Source organism: Nipponia nippon, unplaced genomic scaffold (genome assembly GCF_047370975.1).
Source record: "Nipponia nippon isolate SJK-2023a ecotype South Korea unplaced genomic scaffold, ASM4737097v1 scaffold_5, whole genome shotgun sequence".
Taxonomy (NCBI): domain Eukaryota; kingdom Metazoa; phylum Chordata; class Aves; order Pelecaniformes; family Threskiornithidae; genus Nipponia; species Nipponia nippon.
In genome coordinates this window covers 14,291,986-14,312,575 of record NW_028262369.1, presented here as the reverse complement: position 1 = coordinate 14,312,575, position 20,590 = coordinate 14,291,986, and the positions used below count along the sequence as shown (strand labels likewise).

The 20,590-nt window shown below is 44.1% G+C and overlaps 1 protein-coding gene across 9 annotated transcripts in view; it reads right to left on the bottom strand.

The window, feature by feature from the left end:
- Positions 1-2,805: 2,805 nt before the first annotated feature.
- Positions 2,806-20,590, bottom strand: part of SDK1 (sidekick cell adhesion molecule 1) — a 424,191-nt gene continuing 406,406 nt past the window's right edge. For all 9 annotated transcript variants that reach the window (XM_087732480.1, XM_087732484.1, XM_087732481.1 and 6 more), the window contains 4 exons: positions 18,133-18,270; positions 16,028-16,148; positions 15,676-15,805; positions 2,806-8,930 (listed from right to left, as the gene is read on the bottom strand). In XM_087732480.1, the coding sequence (XP_087588606.1) occupies positions 8,658-8,930; positions 15,676-15,805; positions 16,028-16,148; positions 18,133-18,270 (662 nt within the window). In that variant the 3' untranslated portion in view covers positions 2,806-8,657. The remainder of the gene's footprint in view (positions 8,931-15,675; positions 15,806-16,027; positions 16,149-18,132; positions 18,271-20,590) is intronic.

Sequence of the window (20,590 nt, the reverse complement as noted above, 5' to 3'; positions counted from 1 at the left end):
AAAGCCAGGCTTTTGGCTGGTTGTATTAACCCTTACCTGCTTCATGAAATGGGCTTCATTGAAAATGAGCATCTTTTTCTCACCTCTTTAATTTCTTCTGTGGTGCAGAAACAGCTATAGATCAATGGAAGTGTCATCATCGATCACCCTGGATGGTTTTCGCTGGATGGAGGATTGAAATGCTGAATCCTTCCTCTGCCAGTCCTTTCCACGGTGGGGGGTAAAACCCTTCCTGATTTCCATCAGGTTATATGAGGTTTAATCCCAGAGGATACAGTCTCCCAGCAGATTAAGTCACAGTCTCATATAGCAATCTAGAAATTTGCCCTGCTTCATCCCAAATTTTCCATAGTTCAGCTTCTCTGATGACTCCAGTTGCCCTGCTCCTCCCCTGCCCCCCACCTCTGGCATGTTTAGACCAATCAGATGCACTTGTACATACATAAAAAATAACCCAAAATTTAAAAAAAAAGTTTGTATTTACAAGTTGAGTCTTGTACTGTTGGAATTAGACTCTAATTAGGTCAGTCATGTTCCCCTGGTAGTGTATGAATGATAGTGCTGGAAAACAGACAATTTATAGAGACCCAAAAATAACTTCTCCTGCTGTTTTGTAAGAAAGATGTGTTTTCTTTGCCCTGCGCTGAGGACATTTGCAGTTGAGGCCGCTCGGGCACACTGATACCAGTCACGCAAACTGCGGCTTGGTCCCACAGGCAATAGCTGGCCTGTGCCTCAATTTCCTCCTACCAAAAGAGGGATATTAATCCTTTCCAATTTGACAGGGCTGTGGTGAGGTCACCTGTGTTTGTAAGGCATTTTATCACTCTTGGCATGAGGCCCCAGGCTATATTACATGTTTTTTTTCAGACTTGCCTTTTAGCCTTATCTGCACCCTCTGCTTAGTGCACAAAGTGGAAGCATTTGCATGAACTCAGATTATCAAGGATCGGGGTGAAGAACAACAAGTCCCTGGTTTCGCCCCTGCGTGCACTGTTGCTTTGCTAGGGTGCATATCTGAACCAGATTGGCATGAATGGTGCACTAAACCCCCCAGAAGTTGCACAACGCGGGAAAGTACCTGTGAATGACATCGTGGGCGTTGGCCGCTTCCTCCTCTGACACGTTATTGTCATTGTCACGCACTGATAATTTGCAGTTTGCTCATTTCACCATACATAGGTGCAGATTCCCTGATTGTGCAAATGACTTCACTGCTGAGAAATTCGCCTTGTAAAACTTCGCAGAGTGACTTCACACGTCAGACTCATCTGAGTTAGGATTATTCTAACTCGTTAACAAACAGTGATGAACATGCCAATTACCTACCTAATGAAGGTCTCTACCAGCCTGGGAAGTCAGTGGCCACATTGCCTTGGCTTAGAGGGATGTGCCCTGCATTTCCAAGGAAACAAGACAGCAAAGGAAAAGGACTCCTTTTCTTGGGGCACTGTAGAAGTGAACGAAAACTCAACAAAAATGTGCGTTCGGATAAAGTTCCTTTTGATTTTGTGGGAAATGCAGGTTTGAAATGAAAACAACTGGCAAGGCAAGAGGAAGATAAAAAAAAATAAAAACAAGAGGCAGGCTTAAAAAAAAAAGAAAACAAAAGGAGCAAGCAGAAAAATAAGTAACCCTGGAGCAAAAACGCAGGGGGAAGATGAGGAAACAAATGAGACAAATAGCAGGAAAAGGGTCAGTAATGAAAGCCCAGATTACTCGATTCAGTCAAGCCATTGCTTGTGCTGTTCAGGGCAGGGTGGGAAGCCAATCTGTTTTTGCTGGTATTGTTTAGGCTACAAATGCCATGGCAGATTTCCCACCCACTCCCATGTTTATGTCTGTGCTCCGCTCCTAACCATAAAAACACATGCGGAGGAAACGCATCCTGAGAAGAGCAAGGGCTGGAAGCAGGAGGATGATACACTTTGGAGCCGAATGATCTCAAAAAAGCACTTCTGCATCTTATGGTAATTTTGCAGAATAATGTCTTGTTCACGAAATTCTACGGTGTGAGGAGTTTCATCTTCAAAATGGGTACATTGATACCTCTGGGTTATTACAAGCTACGAGCCACAGAGGGCTGCCTGTATTTATACAACACTGCATTATTTATAATATCCCTTTCAGGAACTGGAGAATATGACTTCTTTCCTTAGCAGTTTGACTTTCCCTGCCCCTCCCCCACTTGGAAAACACTGATTTCTCGCCCCCGTTTCTCCCACCAGAGCTCTAGCTGACCTGACTGTGTTTAGTTTACTTCTCTAGGCCAGATGCTCAGCTGGTGCAAGGCACCAACGACCACCCTGGAATAACAGAGCTGCCCTGATTTCCACCAGCTGGGATCTGGTCTGACCTCCCCAACATCAGCACATTTGTGGGAACCGATTAAGGGCTGCCGCAATGCTGCAGGGGAGGACAAATATTATTTGCGAGGGGACAAGGGCATACAAAACGGTGGCCCCGTGGGTTTCCATTTCTGAACGGGTTTTGACTCTCCCATATTAAGGATTTGGAGGAAGTTTATCACCACAAAATAACAAAATATTTAAGGCTGATCAAATTTTGGGTGGAAACTATTTCAGAATGCCATTTTAGCTGAAAAGCAGCAGGGGATTATAAGATTTTACAGTCCAGAACTAACAGTGAGGAATTTCAGCCCATGTTACATTTTTGCCATCCTGAGCTGTTAACTCATGAGCATGCTGGCAAGGTACCCAGAAACTACTTCAAGCCAAAAATAACAGAAGAGGCTGGAAAATATTTTTTCCCCTCCCCAAAATAAATGTACCAAGGACAGACACGTTTCAAAAAGGGTTCTTTTAATTAGAAGCAACTTTGCAAAAGAAGAAGTAACTTTCTCATATAAAATAGTGGAGTGGTGAAGGTGAGGCTAACAAGAGGTGTGGAACAAAAATCCAGGGCAAATCCCCAAGGAGACACTGAAGTAAAAGCAACAACCCAATAACCGTAGTACACCAAAGGGAAACTTAAACACAGCTGTGTAAGGTGGTCCTACCCCTAAACTGCCGGCAGATACCAAACTAGAGGATGGACTCCATCCCAGGAGTGGCAAAGTGACCAGCTATAAACTCACCGTAATACCGTGTCCTTGCACCTTTCTACTACCCGAGAGCTCCCACTGCACTGTGACAGATCCCAGCACTGCTCAGGAGCTTAGCGACATCAAGGGGGGCATGCTGGTGGCACTTCCCAGGTGCCCCACCAGCAGAACACCACAACGTTGCAGTAGCAGAAAGGTGTCATTCCCAGATCTAGAGAATCGGATGTAGACGGGAAAACACTTCGCTATACAGCTCTGTAACCCCATTCCAGTCTCTACATCCAGCAACTCATGCCCCAAGAAAGTGCAGTGATCAAACAGCATCAAAATAATGAATTTCCTGTCAAGTCTTGTGGCTCCAAGGCCATTTAAAATGGGCAGATAAAATTCTGAGTCAGAGCCTGAACCTGAAGTCCCAGTGGCATTTCACTCCTTGTTCAAACATATCTCACCTGTCCCATGTGTCATGTGTGTGCTTATTGGTTGTGGCTCTCTACTACGGGGAGCAGCAAACTTTACACCTTCACAAAGTGCAAGCCAACTTTATTTGCCTGGGAGGGCTGGGGTGGAGATGTGGGGGAGAAGAAGCAGAATACAGAAATACAAAGAACTGAAGGGACTTGGCAGGTGGAGCCATTTAAGGCCCATGCCCAGCCCAACATATTCAGTCTTGGGGTGAATGTGCCCCTAATTCAAGGGTGGCTTTCCATAAGGAGGTTTCAATGGATACCGTACAACCACATCGTCATGCATGTGGCTTTGTGTAAACACCACAGCAACATGTCTCTCCCCACGTGACCTCTAGAAATGCCATAATGATGTATGGACTCCACACATGCTGGCAAAAACCTATAAAAACAACCTAAGAAATGTGATTGAACTAGCAGGAGCTTCAGGTTGAATGAAGCTGGCTGCAGTACAACCTGCCGATCTAGCAACTGTTCTGTGATGGCTTTTCCTCTCCAAATATAAGCCCTCATTGTATGTGCCCTTCTGGCTAGTATTGATAAAGGAGATCACTAAAGATAGGAGGTCTTGGGATTATACTCAGTCTTACATGTCACAGGTTTCTAGGACTTCAAGATTTCTAATGGCCCTGCCAAAGGTTATCTTTCTTGTGTGGGTTTTTTTTGTGTGTGGTTTTTTTTTTTTTTTGAAGTTTCTCAATAAATTCCTTTTCTAAAAGGATTTTTCTGAAACGAGTTGCCCTGCTTATCCGAAAACAGCAAGTGAGAGAAGACACCAGTGCTCTGTATGTATAAACAGCTCTCTCTCCTCCCTTTTTGGAGAGCAGATAGGATAATCTTTGGATGACCCAATGGATTTCTTGAGGGAAGCAATGACAAGGATAATAAATGTATCCTCATGTCAAGGCAGACTTGGAAATTTATTCTAAACAATTGCTACAAGCAGCTTCTGGCAGAGACCTGGGTATAAACAGGAAAAATGAGATCTTGGCCCATCTGCAAAGCATCACTGGCTTTAACACTCAAAATGAAGAGGAAAAAAAAATAATCCTTTTGGGTAATGAATTAGTTTCTTTTTCTGTACGGGTTTTTTCTTCTCTCCAGTAATGCCAACTGCTTCCAAAAGCGGGATTGCTGGCCGCAGTGTGATTCCTTTAGTAAATGCTGATGAAACCCTTTTCTCTCTGTGCTCTCCCTTCTCCCTGCCCTCCCCACCAAGGGGTTTCTCACGGGTGACTCCCAGGGTGGGGAACAAAGAGACCGTCCCTGATGAAAGTAAAACAGTGCCCTCTCCTGTCCCTTCTCACTGCTGCTGCTCGCACCCGAGCAGCGCTGGTTGTGCACCAGCAAGGGTGGGGGACACACCATGTGTGATGAGGACTTTTGGGGGATAAAATGCTCCACGTTGAGTGAGCTAGAACAGTACAGCTCCTTCACTCACCTGCACTTTTGCACATGATTTATGATAGGGACAACCTGAGGTTCGGTGCCGCTGGGAGTGCCAGGAGAATTGCTGGTGGCTGGTGTCATCTCAGCTCTGGGAGGGGGGTGAAGACTTGGGCACTGTTTTGCTGCAGGAAATTGGATATTTCCATGGCTATTGCATGAAAAACGAGCTCCTATTAAACTGTTCCCTGAAATGTCTCCCTTGGTCATTTCATGACACTGTTTTTATTTTGTAGTAACAGCCACCAAGAGACCTGAGAAACATGGGAAAGTAAATAAATAAATACAACTAAAATATCCTAAGAAGGCATTTTAAATATAAGCCTTCATTTTTCAAGACTGCTCTAAACAGGAAGATGGAAACAGAAATGGATTTGATGGGTGAAGTTATTGTAAAGTTATTAAAAGTCATATTTCAAGGCTGTGATTCCCAAAGATTACAGCTATGAAAGAGAGCTTTCTTGCTAACTGATGGAGTGTTTCCTTCCAGATAGAACAATTTACCTGATATCTGAGGTAAATAAAACCTACCCATTAATCATATTTCAGAAGCACAGCATGCTAACAAGAAGGCACAGGCATCATGCATGTAGCTGTACAGGATCCTGGGCAGCAGAACACATATCCTATGCTCATCTTCCACGCTCTGCAATAAGCCTAAGTAAAATAAACCCATATATAAGAAAAGCCAACTCCTAAACAAAACAAAACCGAGAGTGACAGTAGTGTGGGCTGCAATGGAACAGAAATACCTTTGTTCGGATCAACAGGTCCTAAAGGAATCACACCTAACCTGTTATTTCGGCAGCCGTCAGAAGAAAAGGGCCATACAGCCAACTCAGCAGGCCCTCAGCAAGCTCAGGCTTTTTAGTTGCAGATGGCTCTGAGAAAAAAGGAATAGTCTCTTCTCCTCGCTTTGTATAGATCATGCTGCTCCCCATGTTGTCCTTCAGTGGAGCAGTGCCCACAGAATCCATTTCCTTTATTCCCCATGGTTTCCTTGCTTTTTTTTGCTCAATGTGGTAATCAGATCAGCCCCAGGGAGTAGCTGCACCTTACACCAATTCAGATCTGGCAATATCCAGGAGATACGGAGCTACTCGCACTATGCTTTCCTTTGGAGCAAGCTCTTCGGTGTTTGATCTACTTTCTACTTATCTACATCCCTAAGTCCTTAGCGGTCCTTGAAAGGCTCCTCCTGTAGCACTACCTCTCATACCTGTTGGATAAGTGCCATTAAAATTCCAACAGCAATTGCATTGCTATGTCACATGTATATAAACCAAAGTGTTTAAAATACATAATCTGATGCAGGAAATAACAAAGCAGAAGGAAAACAAATCAGAAAGTCACACAGATAATTTTGTCTAAGAAACAAAAAACTCAGACTGCAAACAAATTTTTGTCAGTTCAGTAATTAAAGCAAAGTCCATATGGCTTAAGAGAACAGTCAAAGTGCACAGAAGGCAGTGGGGTTTTTGTTTGCTTTGCATTCCTCTTCACAGTAAGCTCCACATCATCCTCTTTGGAGCCCCTTCTCCATCCCACACACATCCTATCCAGGTGCAGAGCGCGGGATGGCTCACAAGCCTGTGTCTTTGCACATCCCTTGCCATATCATGAGCTGTGGATCATCATCCCAGACTCAAAAGCCCTTAAACACCCCCACTGGAGTTTTTGGTTTTGAACTTTTTCTTTCTGGAGCCTTTGGAGAGGAACAGCAATCCAGTGCCAAAGCTATCCAGAATCTGTATGCACCAAGAGCAGCAGTGCTCAGAGGCAGTGCCAAAGAGTAAAAGCAGTTCCGAGATCGTTTGTGCTGTCCAAGAAGAAAGAGGACAGCAGAGCTAAGCTTGCCCTTGGACCTCACCTGTTCAGGTAAGGTGCCACCAGGCTACTTCTAACCACCCCCTATGGGCAGGAACAGGCAGCCACTGTTATCAAAGCCAGGTTGGTTTCAACAGCCTGCCTTGAAGACACCACCACCGGGTGCCACAGCTGTCCCGCATCCCTCCAGAGAGGACAGGGAGAATTTGCAATAGTAACAGTTAGCAAGCAGTGGGATACCAGCTTTTCTGCCTGACCTACATCCACCTGGGGGGAAATGCCAGACACTGGAGTGGCAATCGCTTGCCTGCTTCCAAATTCACCTTTCAAACTCTTGCGGTAAAAACTCTGGTGATCCAGGGCTGTTGCTAGGTCCAAGGGCTGGACCTGGATTCTCTAGACCCCTGACAACTTCCTTGTGAGCAAACAACTTGCTGCTAAACATGACAGACTCAGGAAAAGGATACAAAAGAAGAAAACAAAAAGGGAGCTATACAAAAGGATGGAAAATAAACTAAAAATCCCCTCTCTTCTTTCCAAAGGCTGTAGCTTCAAGTGCACAAAACAGCCTGTAAATGTGCACAAGGTAATTCATGATGCTAATGCTTGAAAAACCTGGCTAGCTTTATTTGGAGATACTTTGCTGCTTCTCCTAGAAATGAAGCTGAAGAATGAAAAAAAGGCACGTGTGAACACCAAAACTCACCCAGTCTGTGTGACGTGTCTTTGTACTAAAAAAATAAAATCAAAGAAACCCAGCTACCATGTACTTTTTTAGAGACCAGTAAGCAGCACTGCAGAGTCTGGGCGAGAACGGATGCTCAGTTTCTATTGATGGGGCAGGATAACTTTGATGATCAAAAACCTCATCAATTAGTAGACTCTCTAGCTTGTCACTGCAATCTTAATTGAAAGATTCCTCTGGCTTGCTGGGTTGTGTCCTTTGACTTTAAAAAAAATGACCGATTCAAATGGCACATGCAGTCCACGAGGGAGGATTAGAGCCACACCAAAAATAAACTGACCTTGCATCTGAATTCTTCCCACTTACTTCACCCACCGCTGCCTACAGCACTCTCTTGAGCCATCTCCTCTTCTAAAGGCCCTGGAGTTGGAATATTTAAAGAATGAAGCAGGTCCCATTTGAACAACAAAGAAAAGCAGGTCAGTAATTCAGTATAAATATACCAGTAGTGAGCCTAGAGCAGACAGAGTGACACATCTGAGCCTAAGTTGATCAGCCAGTGCTCCTAATGTGGGGAGCAGCAATGAGGAGAGAGGAGGTGTCTGCTTTTCACATAAAAATTTGTCCCTTTTCTATATTTTCCTACTTGACCTTGATGACAGGGAAAAATTAAAAAGAAAGAAAGAAAAAAAAAAAAGAGTAGAGAAAAAGGAAGAAAAAGGAGCCTGGGAGGTTTTATGTTTTCTCTTCAAATCACATCACAAAGTCACTCATTGCATCTAGGGAATTCACCTCCTTGTTTGGGAATGCGGGGACAGGAGGAGGGGAGAGAAAGAAAGAGGGAAGAGAAGGGCATAGGAGCTGCTTCCTGAAGCAGTGTTACAAAAAGCGGTTAAAAAACCCCTACTATTCACAAGTGGTTAAAATCATCACTTTTCAGAATTCCTTTTTTTTTTTTTTTAACAAAGGTTCAGCTAGTTCAGCTCCATATTTTTAGAGTTGATTGTCTTCAGAAAAAAAAAACCCAGCCTCATTCCTGTTCCCATCCGTTTCTACCCTGATAGAGAAGTTACCCACAGTTCACCGCACCGGTCACGCACAGACACAGTCACTGCGATGGGTCCCTCCGAGTGCCGCCGGCGGTTCGGCTGTATCCTCCAGACCCGTCTCAGACGAAGGAGGAGAACCCTGTCACTGGAGTCCGGGAGCCGGGCGCGGGCTGTCCCGTTGGGGTGTACACCCCTCCTGAGCTCTGTGTCGTGATGACAGTCTGGAAATAGGGTTCTGTCTCACTGGCGGCACACTCCTCATATCTATAGGATGCTGGGTGCTTCACCCCTTTCTGCTGCCGCTTCCATGAGTTGTAGTATGTGGGGTCACTCATGTAATGGTTCACAAAGGAGTGCTTTGGCAACTCATCTTCATAATCTGAGTCAGTGGCCTGGAGCATCAGGAAAAAAAAAAAAAAGTAAAAAAATCAGCCATTAGCATCTATGATTTAGCCTGTTCCACTCTAAAAGAAATTAGAGACAAATTTAATATCACCAGCTGACAAAAGCCATAATTTGAGGGTAGGATGGTTTGTAGTCCAAGTGTAATACATGCTGGACTGTAGAAAAGCGCTGTGCTCTGGTTTAGCCAGGCTTTGCTGCTAGAGGGAGAGTACCCTGACGAATGCTGGCGATAAGAGATGCAGAGAAATCCTTTCTAATTCACTGCAGTATGCTGCGGCGGGAGCTAGGCATTCCTATTTTGACACAAGATGCAGGGAAGTGTAGAGACATCATAGGGAAACCAACAGCTTTCAATCACATAATCAAAAAAGATTGCGATTACAATTGAGAATCTCCCTTCTGATGCAAGGACAGAAAGAATGTCTTCCATGAAAACGCACTGAAGTTAGCCAGACGTGCTGTTGTTTGTGGTGGTCAGACCAGGCCACCTGCATAGTGCTCTGGATTTGGCTTGCAAGCCCTGTTAAGTATTGAAAATTAGTTATATCACTGAAAGGGAATTAAGCAAAATCACATTTTTTTTCTTTTTTTCAGGCAAACAACTCTATCTGTATGTTCCAGCTGATTATTGGTGGTACAACAAGGCGCACAACCAGCAGCGACAAAAGAAAGAGAATGCAAAATCTGGAAAAGAAGAACTGCCAGGCAGGGCGGGTTGCTTTCTTGGGATGGCTCAGGCACAGCCCTGTGTTCAGAGCGGATCTTACCCCTTGAAACATTTATGCATGGTGGCTGGATAGCTTCAAAGCTCATATCAATATCGAGTGGGAGCTCTATTGAGATGGAACCAGATAAGCTTTGTGCATCTGCCCCTCCTCTGAAGTACTGCTGCTGTGATACAGCTGGAGGAATCACAGAGGGCTCATACATCTCCTCTGAGTACAGAGACCACGGCAAAGCCTTGGCCACGGTATCCAAGCGCACATTTTCCTTCTGTTCCCACTAATGTTCCCACCAATAACAGCCACATCCCATACAGCACACAAACATTTACCCAGTCATTTCCATGTCTCATGCCTTCTCTCAAAATCTCTGGTTTGAGCATGCAAAAGCTTTTATTCCTTCCCCCCCCCCTCCCCCCCGATAATCTGCATAGCTGATTCTAAAGGCAATTAAATATCAAAGTAGTAGCTGCCTAAGACATACAAGGGAGAGACGGGTAAGTGGAGCTCGTAACTGTTAGTTGCTGCAATTAGTTTCAAAAGGTTGGTATCGTTCTGATCTATGACACCACACAGCAAACATCCATCCTTCTTGATCCTGTCTGCCACACAACTAGTCTCTCCTCCTCTAAAGCTCCTTTTTAATGGTCTCTGAAGAACAATCCTCAAATGCCTTGCAAACCATTGTTTGAAAAGGGCACCGCATCCATCATCCCACTTCTTTGCTTAGATAGCTGCTTCGATACTATTTCGTGCCCATTTTCCAGCACAGAGGGTGATGGACAGGGCTGAGAAATTTTTCCCAGAGTTTTCCAAAAGTCTGAGCAAAGCAGCTCTTTACAGCTTTGCAAAATTTCCCTTCCACTGTTAACCGTGCTTTGGCTCTTTCAGAATTATGTACTGTTTGATGATTTTAAGAATGCAAAGCTTCGGGTGCCTTGACACATAATTAATATTAAAACAAAACCCTAACCAGCATTTAATAATTATTCCAGAAGGAACTCAGCAAGTCTCTCCTAGAAAAACGCTCCTTTGCACCAGCTGCCAGCCTCGGGAAGCCAACACCCGACTCCCTCCAAAGACCTTCCCGAACAGGTGGTTTTTGCAGCATGCCTGGAATATCCCCAGATTTGGACCACTTCACAGCCAGTGGGTGCAGAGAACGGCTCCAGTGTCTTGGCACCGCTGCAGGGAACATCCTGCCAGCACTGCCCTGTCTATTTTTGTAAGGAGCTCCAGCAAGCGTGCCTCTGATGCCTGCAGATGTGGCAGCATGGCAGAGCACGGCAGCAGGCAGCAATAGCTCAGGCAGGCTGGTCCTCAGCTGCAGAAGCAACCAACTTTACCTGCAGACCAAAAGATCCCTAAACTCAGGTTTCCTCTGTTCTTATCAAGAATCAAGATGTTGCACTTTGCACCAGCCTACAGCTCCAAACATTCTGCTGCAGCTCCATCGTCTAATGTTAAGGTAAAAGGTGCCTGGGAAGCTGGGGGATGACGTGGGCATCCAGAAGAAAAGGATCACTTACCAGAAGCCGCACCTGAAGGTGTGAACTCCTCTAGCTATCATGGATGGGCTCCCTCCACCAAAGGCACAACGGTACCACTACCCTTGCCATGTCTTCTGACTCCTTCCCCAATCCACCGTCACTCTTACTGACTCAGCCATGCTTAGCCACCCCCCAAAGAAACAAGCCCCTGCTGAAAAGATGGATCACAGCTAAGCTGAGGTGTCATAAGCATAAGGAGAAAAAAACCCACAAACTTCTAGTGGCCTTACTGGTCTTCCTGACGTCTCCACCGACATACAGAAACATAAAGACAACTAAAAGGCTGCAAGCTCTAAGAAGAAATGCTGTGAAGAAGCTGTATCCAGAAAACCAACACATGACTTGATAAGTATAATAATACTGACGCAGCCACTTGATTTCTGTCCATTGCGAGCAGAAAAATACTCACCCACAAAACTAATATAATTTCTGTACCTAAGCCAAGTTCTTTCGAGATTGCCGGAAGTCAACATAATAGAGAGGAGAAATACTGGGAACACTCTTATATGGGCTGCTGCCATTTGAAATACAGTGTCACTTGGACTTGCCATGAACAGAAAGAGGGAATTTAAAGCAATACCATCTGCTGATAATCTGTCCACTAATTAGTCCATTATACCAACTGAAAGAGAAAACTAATTTGGTGTAAATAAGGCCAGTGCCTTTTAGAAGCGACTTTCATGAAATGTATATGTAGCTGCCCTAACCTCAGCCTTTCACCATCATTAGCACTGATGCTGGAAAAGATAACCTACTTGTCAGTGTCGATACAACGTGTTTTCTTTGCGTTTCCTTCAGAACAGGCAGGAACTGACTATTCTGTCCATGTTTCTAAAGTATCTTCTAAGGTCTGCTCTGAACAAGGTACAAATAACCACCCTTACCAGCAAGGAATTCTCTAAATTGCCGTCCCACATCCCTCTCTGCCCTGATGAAAATCAAGGAGTAGCAAGATAAACCTATTTTGCATGACAATACAGACAGCTTATGCTAGAGAATTACTTTTTAGTGGTTTTTAAACTACTGAGTAAATAGAAATGCTGCAGGGCTTTTTACTTTGTTTTCGCTTTTCTCCCTTCCATACCACTGTGGCTTTGTTACCTTGGAAACCTCCATAGGCTGGGGTGTGATTGGGTGTGCGGTGACATTACAGACTGTCAACCAAAGGTGCATGGATGCCTATGAAACAACAAATACAGGAAATAAGAGGCTATTTAAGTATTTTATTGATAGTATGAAATGCACAAGTGCTGTTCAGGGGCAAGTCAGCGACCAGAGTTGGCTAGCTTAGTCAATGGGAAATTTGAAAATAGTTCCAATTATATATATATTTTTTTAAAGTGACTGCATAAGAAACAACGTTATGAGATTGTTTCTAAAAATGTAGGTGGCAGCAGTTATCTTTTGGTTGACATGAAATGAATATGCTGTAAAAAAGACAAGGTAACCTAGCATGCAAAAAGATTTCTCCGGACATGGAACCCTTGCTTATTTAATGTGTCACCTGCAGCTGGTTTCCACATGGTGCCCAACTTGTCAAAATCACTCGAGAACTTGATTGGAAACAAGTTAAACCATATTCCCTATTAAGTGCTAAGTGAAAATTTATAATATCTTCCTACAGAGCTGAGAAAGCAAAAGTCAGTCAGACTGCAGAGAGCAGCTGGGAAGACCAGAGCATCGCCAGTATTCAGCACTGACTGCTAACGCGCACAATCTGTGAGAATATTATCTCCTGAAAACAGTTTTTGGGACACCACAAGGACATGTGAGAACAAACACACACACACACCACCCTCCCCTCCCGTAAAACTGCTCTTCCATGGCTGGATGATATCAGAGATATATCATCAAATTTCTGTACATGGTGAACACCAAATTTCTTCAGATTATCTGTCCAGAGCCTTGTCCACTTGACTCATTATCTAAAAGCCTATTATTATTAATCATTTAGAAATTACACTCTTAGCACTCTCTTGCTCCATACCTGCCAATTAAACTACTTTAACCTCATTAACAGTACTGGTGCTTGGCTTTCATGACATGGAGTAAGTTAACCACTTGATTTATTAATATTAAGAGTAGTGCTTGGTCTGTTTGATTTTCTTTGTTTCTCTCTTGCTCTCCTCATCAGGAGGGAGCTCGGAGGAAGGCTCCCAGGCAGCTGTGTTGTAAGTGCAGTCAGTCAGCCCGAGAATGTCTCGCAGCCTTCTTCATGTTCAGTAAACCCCATGAGACTTGAAGCCAGTGAGCTTCCTTCTTTTCCGTATACAATCTTGACACCTCAGGCAACAGGGGTAAGACTAAGCAGCAACAAGATGACATGCGGGTTGAAAGCAAAAGCACAGTTTTTGGCCCTGCCTGCCCTTATGTGCATTGTATTAAGTGGAATTTGAGATCCATGCAGAGATGTATTAGAGGAAAACAGCATCAGGATCCCCTTTGCTGCAGAGGACCAAACCTGTGTAGAGCTCTTCCACAAAAAGGTATCTTTAACTCTTCATATAATGGGAAACACTTCTGCCTGCTAAGAGAGACGGAATTTCTGAAATTCTCAGAAAACACAGCTTGTCTGTTAAGATCTCTTTTGAGGATAGAAACAAAAAGAACAGAAAAGACAAACAGGAAGAGCTAATAGGTACAGGAATACTTGAAGAGAGTGGTCAAAAATCTATACTCATCTCTGCCCCAACCCACCCTCACCTCCTGTCTGTACCAGCCAACGTAAACAGCATTTTCAGGCTGATCAAAAGGCAGCATCTCCTATTGCTACCTCTACTGGGAGCGTATTAACATTTCATGCCTAAAAGCACTCCCCACCGCAAAAAAAAACAAGCATCAAAGACATTATACAGAAGGGCTGCATATCTAAGCCCCAAGGAAAAACAGGAGGCATATTTTTGTTCACATACTCACATGCACACAGAGATTCACAAAAACACTAGAATCTCATTTGAGACCTTCAGGCTTGACTGCAACACACAGTAAATAAATAATATTAATAATAGCCTGAGAAAAAAACAAAAATCACTTTCTTCTATGTTGTACAAACAGTGCATATAGAAGGCAGTAATGACACCCTGCAAGTAGACTTCTGCGCATTACCAGGAAATACCACATGGGGCGTTGAAATTAATGTCAAAAGGTGCCAGTGCTAAATTCATGATCATGTTCAGCAAACCGTTTTAATGACAGGTTTAATTCTGCGCTGTTACAGTGACACGACCAAAGCACTATGTGTTTACTCTGGAGGGTAACGTTTGTGCATTGCATAGACAGCAGCTTGAGCTACACCAAGGAAAGCTGCCTGCGCAACGGGTCGGCCACAGGGCAGCACAAAGCAGCAGGCTGTCCGTGGTAATTAACAGGAGGTGAGAGCTAGGTAGCCAGGAAAAGCAGCTGTAGCTGCAGGTGCAGAAAAGCTACAGATGAAAACTGTCATCTTCTTTCACTACTTGCTGCTCTTGATTTATTCTTGCTAGAAGGGTCAGGTTTGGAGTGGTTTGGCCCACTGCTCGCTTCTTGCACTGTCAGTCCAGATTCGTCAGGATCTCCGCTGACAACATACAATTTTAGAGACAGATTTACCTTTCTGGATATCCCTTGAAGTCTGTCTATTCACCCGTGGCCACTGTTGGGCTTTTACAGACCACAAGCACTTTCTTTCTTCTTAAAGGGGATATACGACACAAGATGGAGCACTGCCAGATGGATAATGCCGGCATACACCCACCCTCCTCGGAGAACAGAGTCTAAAGGCAAACAGAGGCTGAAGGCTCCTCTTGAGTTAGACTAAGGCTATGGGCTGGGGTGTTCAGAAACCTGAATGCCGGGCTCTCACAGCCATGGCCGTATGCTCCCTGGCAGGTTACTCATTCCCCACTTACTTCCTCTGTAACAGAGGCAGCAGTTATCACCACTCAAAATCACTCTTCCAAATCTTGGTGTTCGCTGTAGCTGTCTAAAAAAGTGAAAACTTCAAACCACATCCCATACTTGAGTCAGTGCAACAATCCAAAGTGCGTCCCACCTTCAACCTCATCTAGATAACTAGATTATAGTTATAGTTATTTTGCAGCATATACACATTTTCTCAAAAGTGCTCGAAGTTTGCAGCCCACAGGCAGAAGGGGATGTGCAACTCCTTACCACTGGCTCACTGATTGCACTTGCCTTTCTACATAACACTAGAAAACTGTGAATATTTACTAAGGACAGGTCTGGAATCTGCTGTGGCTGGGTCTTGCTCGGCATTTTTTCTTTTGACGTTTTAATTTTAAGATGTGATGCAAACAGTCCGGTGAATCGGACATTTTAAAGTCCCCAAGACAGACAAACAATGACAAAACAGTATAATGCAGGTATGGGATTGGAACTTCAAGGATTTACCAGGATTCAGTGGGGAAATTAACGTTTGCAGTGACTGGGCAACATTTGGCAAGGCGAAGGGAAACCCTTACCTCTGACTCGGACACTTCTAAGGGCTTCTCGTTCAGGCCCAAGCCCTCGGTCAGCACAGCTCCATTGTACTTGTTGCAGATATCCTCATCAGAGTAGTGCAGCCCCCCTGGGCTTGGGCGAGGAGGAGACCTAGGAAACACAAAGCGTGACTGTATGGGATATTATCATTTCTCTGAAATGACACAATTAAATCATGCTTAGAAGCCAGCATCGCAGCCTAGAGCAGTGACTTTGGCATTGAAGTCCTCCATACATCCTCTAGACAATGGTCTCTCCCCTTTGCCTATTTAACAGTTGCTTGAACCTAGATAAAAAGTAATTTCCAAGAGCGTGGTGTTCCCAGCTTCTTACCTGGTTCCATTCTTCTTTGAGAAGGTGCTCTTGATGTTCAGGTGTCTGCTGTTGAGCTCCAGAGCAGTGAATCCTCCATTATCCAGGGTAACCGACTCTTCCACGTTGGAAATCGTTTTACCTAGATCCAGGCAATGAAAGATTCAGCTGAAACAAAAGCACTTTTCCCCCAAATACAACTGTAAGAGCTAACTTTTCCTTCTTTATGTTTTATGACATCATTAATTATTTGAAAATCTCTTTACCTTTCTTACTGGCAAATGAGAACAATCAGTGTGGAAGAGAGGAGACTGTCAGGAGCATGAACTGGCTGAAGGCGTCAAAAGAGGGGAAAGAAGGAGTCATGGATGAATGGATTCATTTCATTTGGAGGCAAGCATCTAAAATAGTGCAGATGAACTGTGCTCCAAAAGTGCTTATTCTTGTCTTTTGACTATAAATAGAAACTGGGTGACTAATTCAGGTGGTCATTGAAGATGTCCTAAATCAAGTGTTGTGAATCTCATTCATGCTGACTGAAGCAAAGCAAGAGAAAGTAAAACTAGGAAAGGCAGAAAAAAGGAAAAGGAGGGGGAAAAAAAGGCAGGAAGGAAAGCAAGAGAAAGGGTAAGTGGATAGCAAATGGGAAAAAGATGTCAGTGCTGTAATGAGGATAAGATACAGATGTGAGATATCACTGGACAATGTAAGGCAGGGAAAAGGACAGGGGACTGGAAGAAGAGGGAAAATACAGCAAAGTATATTATTTCTTGCATCAAATATAGCAAGAGCTCTATTCTCTCCCATGCTCATTCTTTGTAATCCCAAAGGTGTGAGCTCAGCTCGTGTCTCGGGGAGAAGGACCGGTTGCATATTGCCACTTTGCAGCAGACAGGTACTTTATCCTCAGCTTCAATTTCAGTGCTACATTAAGACTCAGTGTGACCACTGATATCTGACAGTACAGGTCAGACCTGTCTTTTCATGTCTGTCCCCCAAACAGAGCAAAACTAAGAAGATGAGAGATTTCCTATGAGCTATGCATACAAATATGTAATAGTATTAACTTGGTAAAATGCCACAGTATTCATACATCTTATATCTCATGGGACTGAAATCTGATTTTCTAACACTTGTTAGAAGTGAATTATAAAGAAAGAAAAGATCTTCACTTTGGGACTGAATTACTAAATACTGCCTGGAAGACTCCTTCATTACATTAATGCCCAAGTATGGGTAGTGCAAAGACCCATCCACCTGATCCTACTCATTAATGTGCCTTTTTTGGCACCTCCTGGCATCAGAGCAATTTCTTGCTGGAGGTGGAGGAGGCTGTCAGAGAAATACACATGTGAACAACCCTTCCAGGACTTTATCATGTAAGAAGAAGAAAAGGTAAAAACAATATTCAGAGCTCAAGAACTAGGTGTTTTGAAAGGGAACTATTTTAACATACCTAGTTATAGAGCAGGTAGCTCCTGTTCCCTTTCAGAAAGGAGACTGGTAAAAATTGTAACTAAAGGGAAATTCAAAGCTTGATGCTCACTGTGTGTTAAAGTCTAACGGGTCCAGATAACTAAGACACCTCCTAGCTGCTTGGTCCCCAGCCCAGCAACTGCAGCTTGGCTTACGGAATGAATGCGAGATGCAGGGCACTCTATTTAATATAAAGGAGTTGCAATATAGTCCTCGCACATACAGACCTAGACTATCTGCATTGGGTACAGCCATGGAAAAGCAGAATCTCTCTCCTTCTCCTCATCTATCAGGGAATGATGACAAAGCTAAATGAAGTCTCAGATCATTCTTTTTTTGTGGTCTTGTGCCAAGCATTTAACCCAGACTCCTTGACTTTTGCTACAGTTCCTGGGACTTCCAGATGCTGTCCTATCCAAGCCCATGGCTGGTTAGCATCCAAAACCTGATAAGATCAGGCACTCTTTGCCCAGTATGGCTATGGGCAAAAGCCATTTCTACCAAACCAGACAGCAAAAAGATCCGAGTCTTCTGCCAAACAAAATACCTATAAAGAGAGTCCATGTTGATCAAATTGGGGGTTCACAGGGAAGACGTTTCTAATTCCCACAGCTCTTGAGAGTGTGCACAGCACGGAGCCAATGTCTTACCTGTGCTGCAGTTCTTGTACTTCTTGCTTTGGCCATGCAGGACCAAGGCAAACACCACCAGGAGGATGAGGATCAGACTTGAGAGAGCCATCACCAGCAGAAACCACCACTCTTCGTAGAAAGGGGCTTCTGTTTGCGCTGAAAGAGCAAGAAACAAATAACAATTACTCTTTACACTCCTTCAAAATTTTCTCTTCTTCCCCACAGTGAACGATGCATCTATAATAGTGTTCAGAAGAGAGAGAGGTGTTCAAAGGAGGTAACGTAGTCTACTCTGCAGTCAGACTTTCAAGGGGCTTGCTGACACTTCTAAGATGGCACAGAAAACAGGAGGATATCATGACTCCAGCATCTCCGCAACCATCTTTCACACACACAGAGCAGTGCTCCAGAATCCCTTAGCTAAGAAGAAGGTATCACCAAGTGAAGAGAGAGAGGTTTCTCCCCACAGCTCCACACACCTACGTTTCTTGACTACTGTGGTATGCTTAGTACTTGCTGGGTCAAAGGAATCACTAATATATCTGTCATGACCCACGATTATTCCACTTTTTAAGAGGCTTGCCCTGCTGAAATGCTGCCTAGTGGCTCTTTGAAAAATACAGCTAGTGCCAGGGAAAAAAGTACACTTGGTTCAGTGTCTTTCAGTACCTCCATTAACTCTAACTTCCAACATTCACCGCTACTCTCTACTGTTTCCCCATCAGCTTAGCTAAGCCTGATGTGCAGCATATGGGTATCAATTCAATTCCCTGGATTTTGTGTGATCTCAAGTAATTTCACCCTATTTGACCTCAACTGGAGACGCAAAATGATACTAACTTCCCCTTTCTAGAGTTATCTTGCCAGTCTTGGTTTAAAGTAATAAGTATTGTTATTTTCTTGCAGTGATATTCTCTTTGTCAGCATCCCTCAGCTTTGCGGGTGGAAAAAAAAAAAAAAAAAGCTACTGCTGGAGCACAAGCCAGCAGTTGTATATAATTTCCCTGTAGTCCGTAATGTAGAAGAACACCTGGTAGGAATGGGCGATGCCAGAAGACCAGCTTCAACCCCTCACTGTCACTGAACCCAGGCACTCTCTTCCCCCGACTGTCCTGAGCCCTGGATCTAAACACAAGTCTGTTGTAAGCCTGATGATATGAGCTCAAATTTGTTCCAGATCACTGGGTACTCTGCAGCAGTGAAAAGCAGCCACGATCTTTCTTTGCTAGGAGGCCAGACCAGGCCAATAAAGTCCTAAAGGCAAACTGCACAAGCCACGCTGGGCTGAGCAGATTCAGTGCAATTTATACCTCCCTGTGCTAGCTGAAGTGGCCAGCCTAAAATGCTTTATACTTTTATGACTGTGTCTCAATGGAAACCTCTTACTTTCATGCAGCAATTTGAGATGAACGCTGAAGCATCAAAAGGAGGTGAACTAAATAGTTCTGTTCAAGTGGAGAACTTACAAACAAGCGGTTTATTTATAAAAAGCATCACAAGGAGCTGCATGCCCAGCTTCAGAGGAATAACGTCTTCCAGGAAAGGAAAGAGTGACATGATTACTGACCCTTTACATTGTGTTATAGCCTCTGTGAAACCACAGATAGGAAAAACACTGACTCGTGGTGTTTGAAGTGAGTTGTCTATGCCCTTATCCTGAAGGAGAAAAGCAAGGGTAGCACTCACACTGAAATCCATAGACAGCTCTCACAGGCTAAGTGCTTAATTGTGTAAGGACAAACGCAGCCATGATAGTGATAGCAGCATTTACTACTCTTGCCTGCTGGGTAACCGCTGAATGCTTTTCATTGGAGGAGCAAAGAGGTAAAAGCCACTCCAGATACTGGACCATTGCCAGGTTCTCAGGACTCTCCAGGATTTTGAATCACAGAGCTGCTTTATTGGGTTCTTTTATTCCTCTTGTCTGTCTTTGCTGACACAGCAAGGATGAAACCTATTGCTCAAAAGCAACCTGGAGTACCGCTGTCTCTGCAAGGGTAAGAGGAGACCTGAGCAAAGCTTTCGTGAGGGCAAGCTCTTCTGCTTCACAACAGCCCACTGAACTTGAGCAGCCCACAGAAGCTGAGTGGAATTTCCTTTTTGAGGCACTGAAGTTCCTTCAGAAACCAGAGTGCTGAGCTGCTCAGAGGTATTTTGGAAGCATGTTTAGGCCATAGCCCCGTTTACTGGGAATAAGCACAAGAGAGCAGGGAGGGTGGGAAGAGCCCGAGAGCACCACCAACGAGCTGTTCTGATGGAGGGGGACTGGAGGCATCACACTACACTGGAACTACCAGCACAGAGGATATCAGGAATAATTTTGTGAAACTACACTTTTATATTTTTGAGAGCTAAATACAAAATAACACAGAAAATGTTTATCAGAGAACCCTGAGAAAAAAAAGAAGGAAGCAGAGTAAACAAAACAACAGACTAGGAAAGGAGAAAAAGCAAACAAATTGTAAACTGCGTAAAC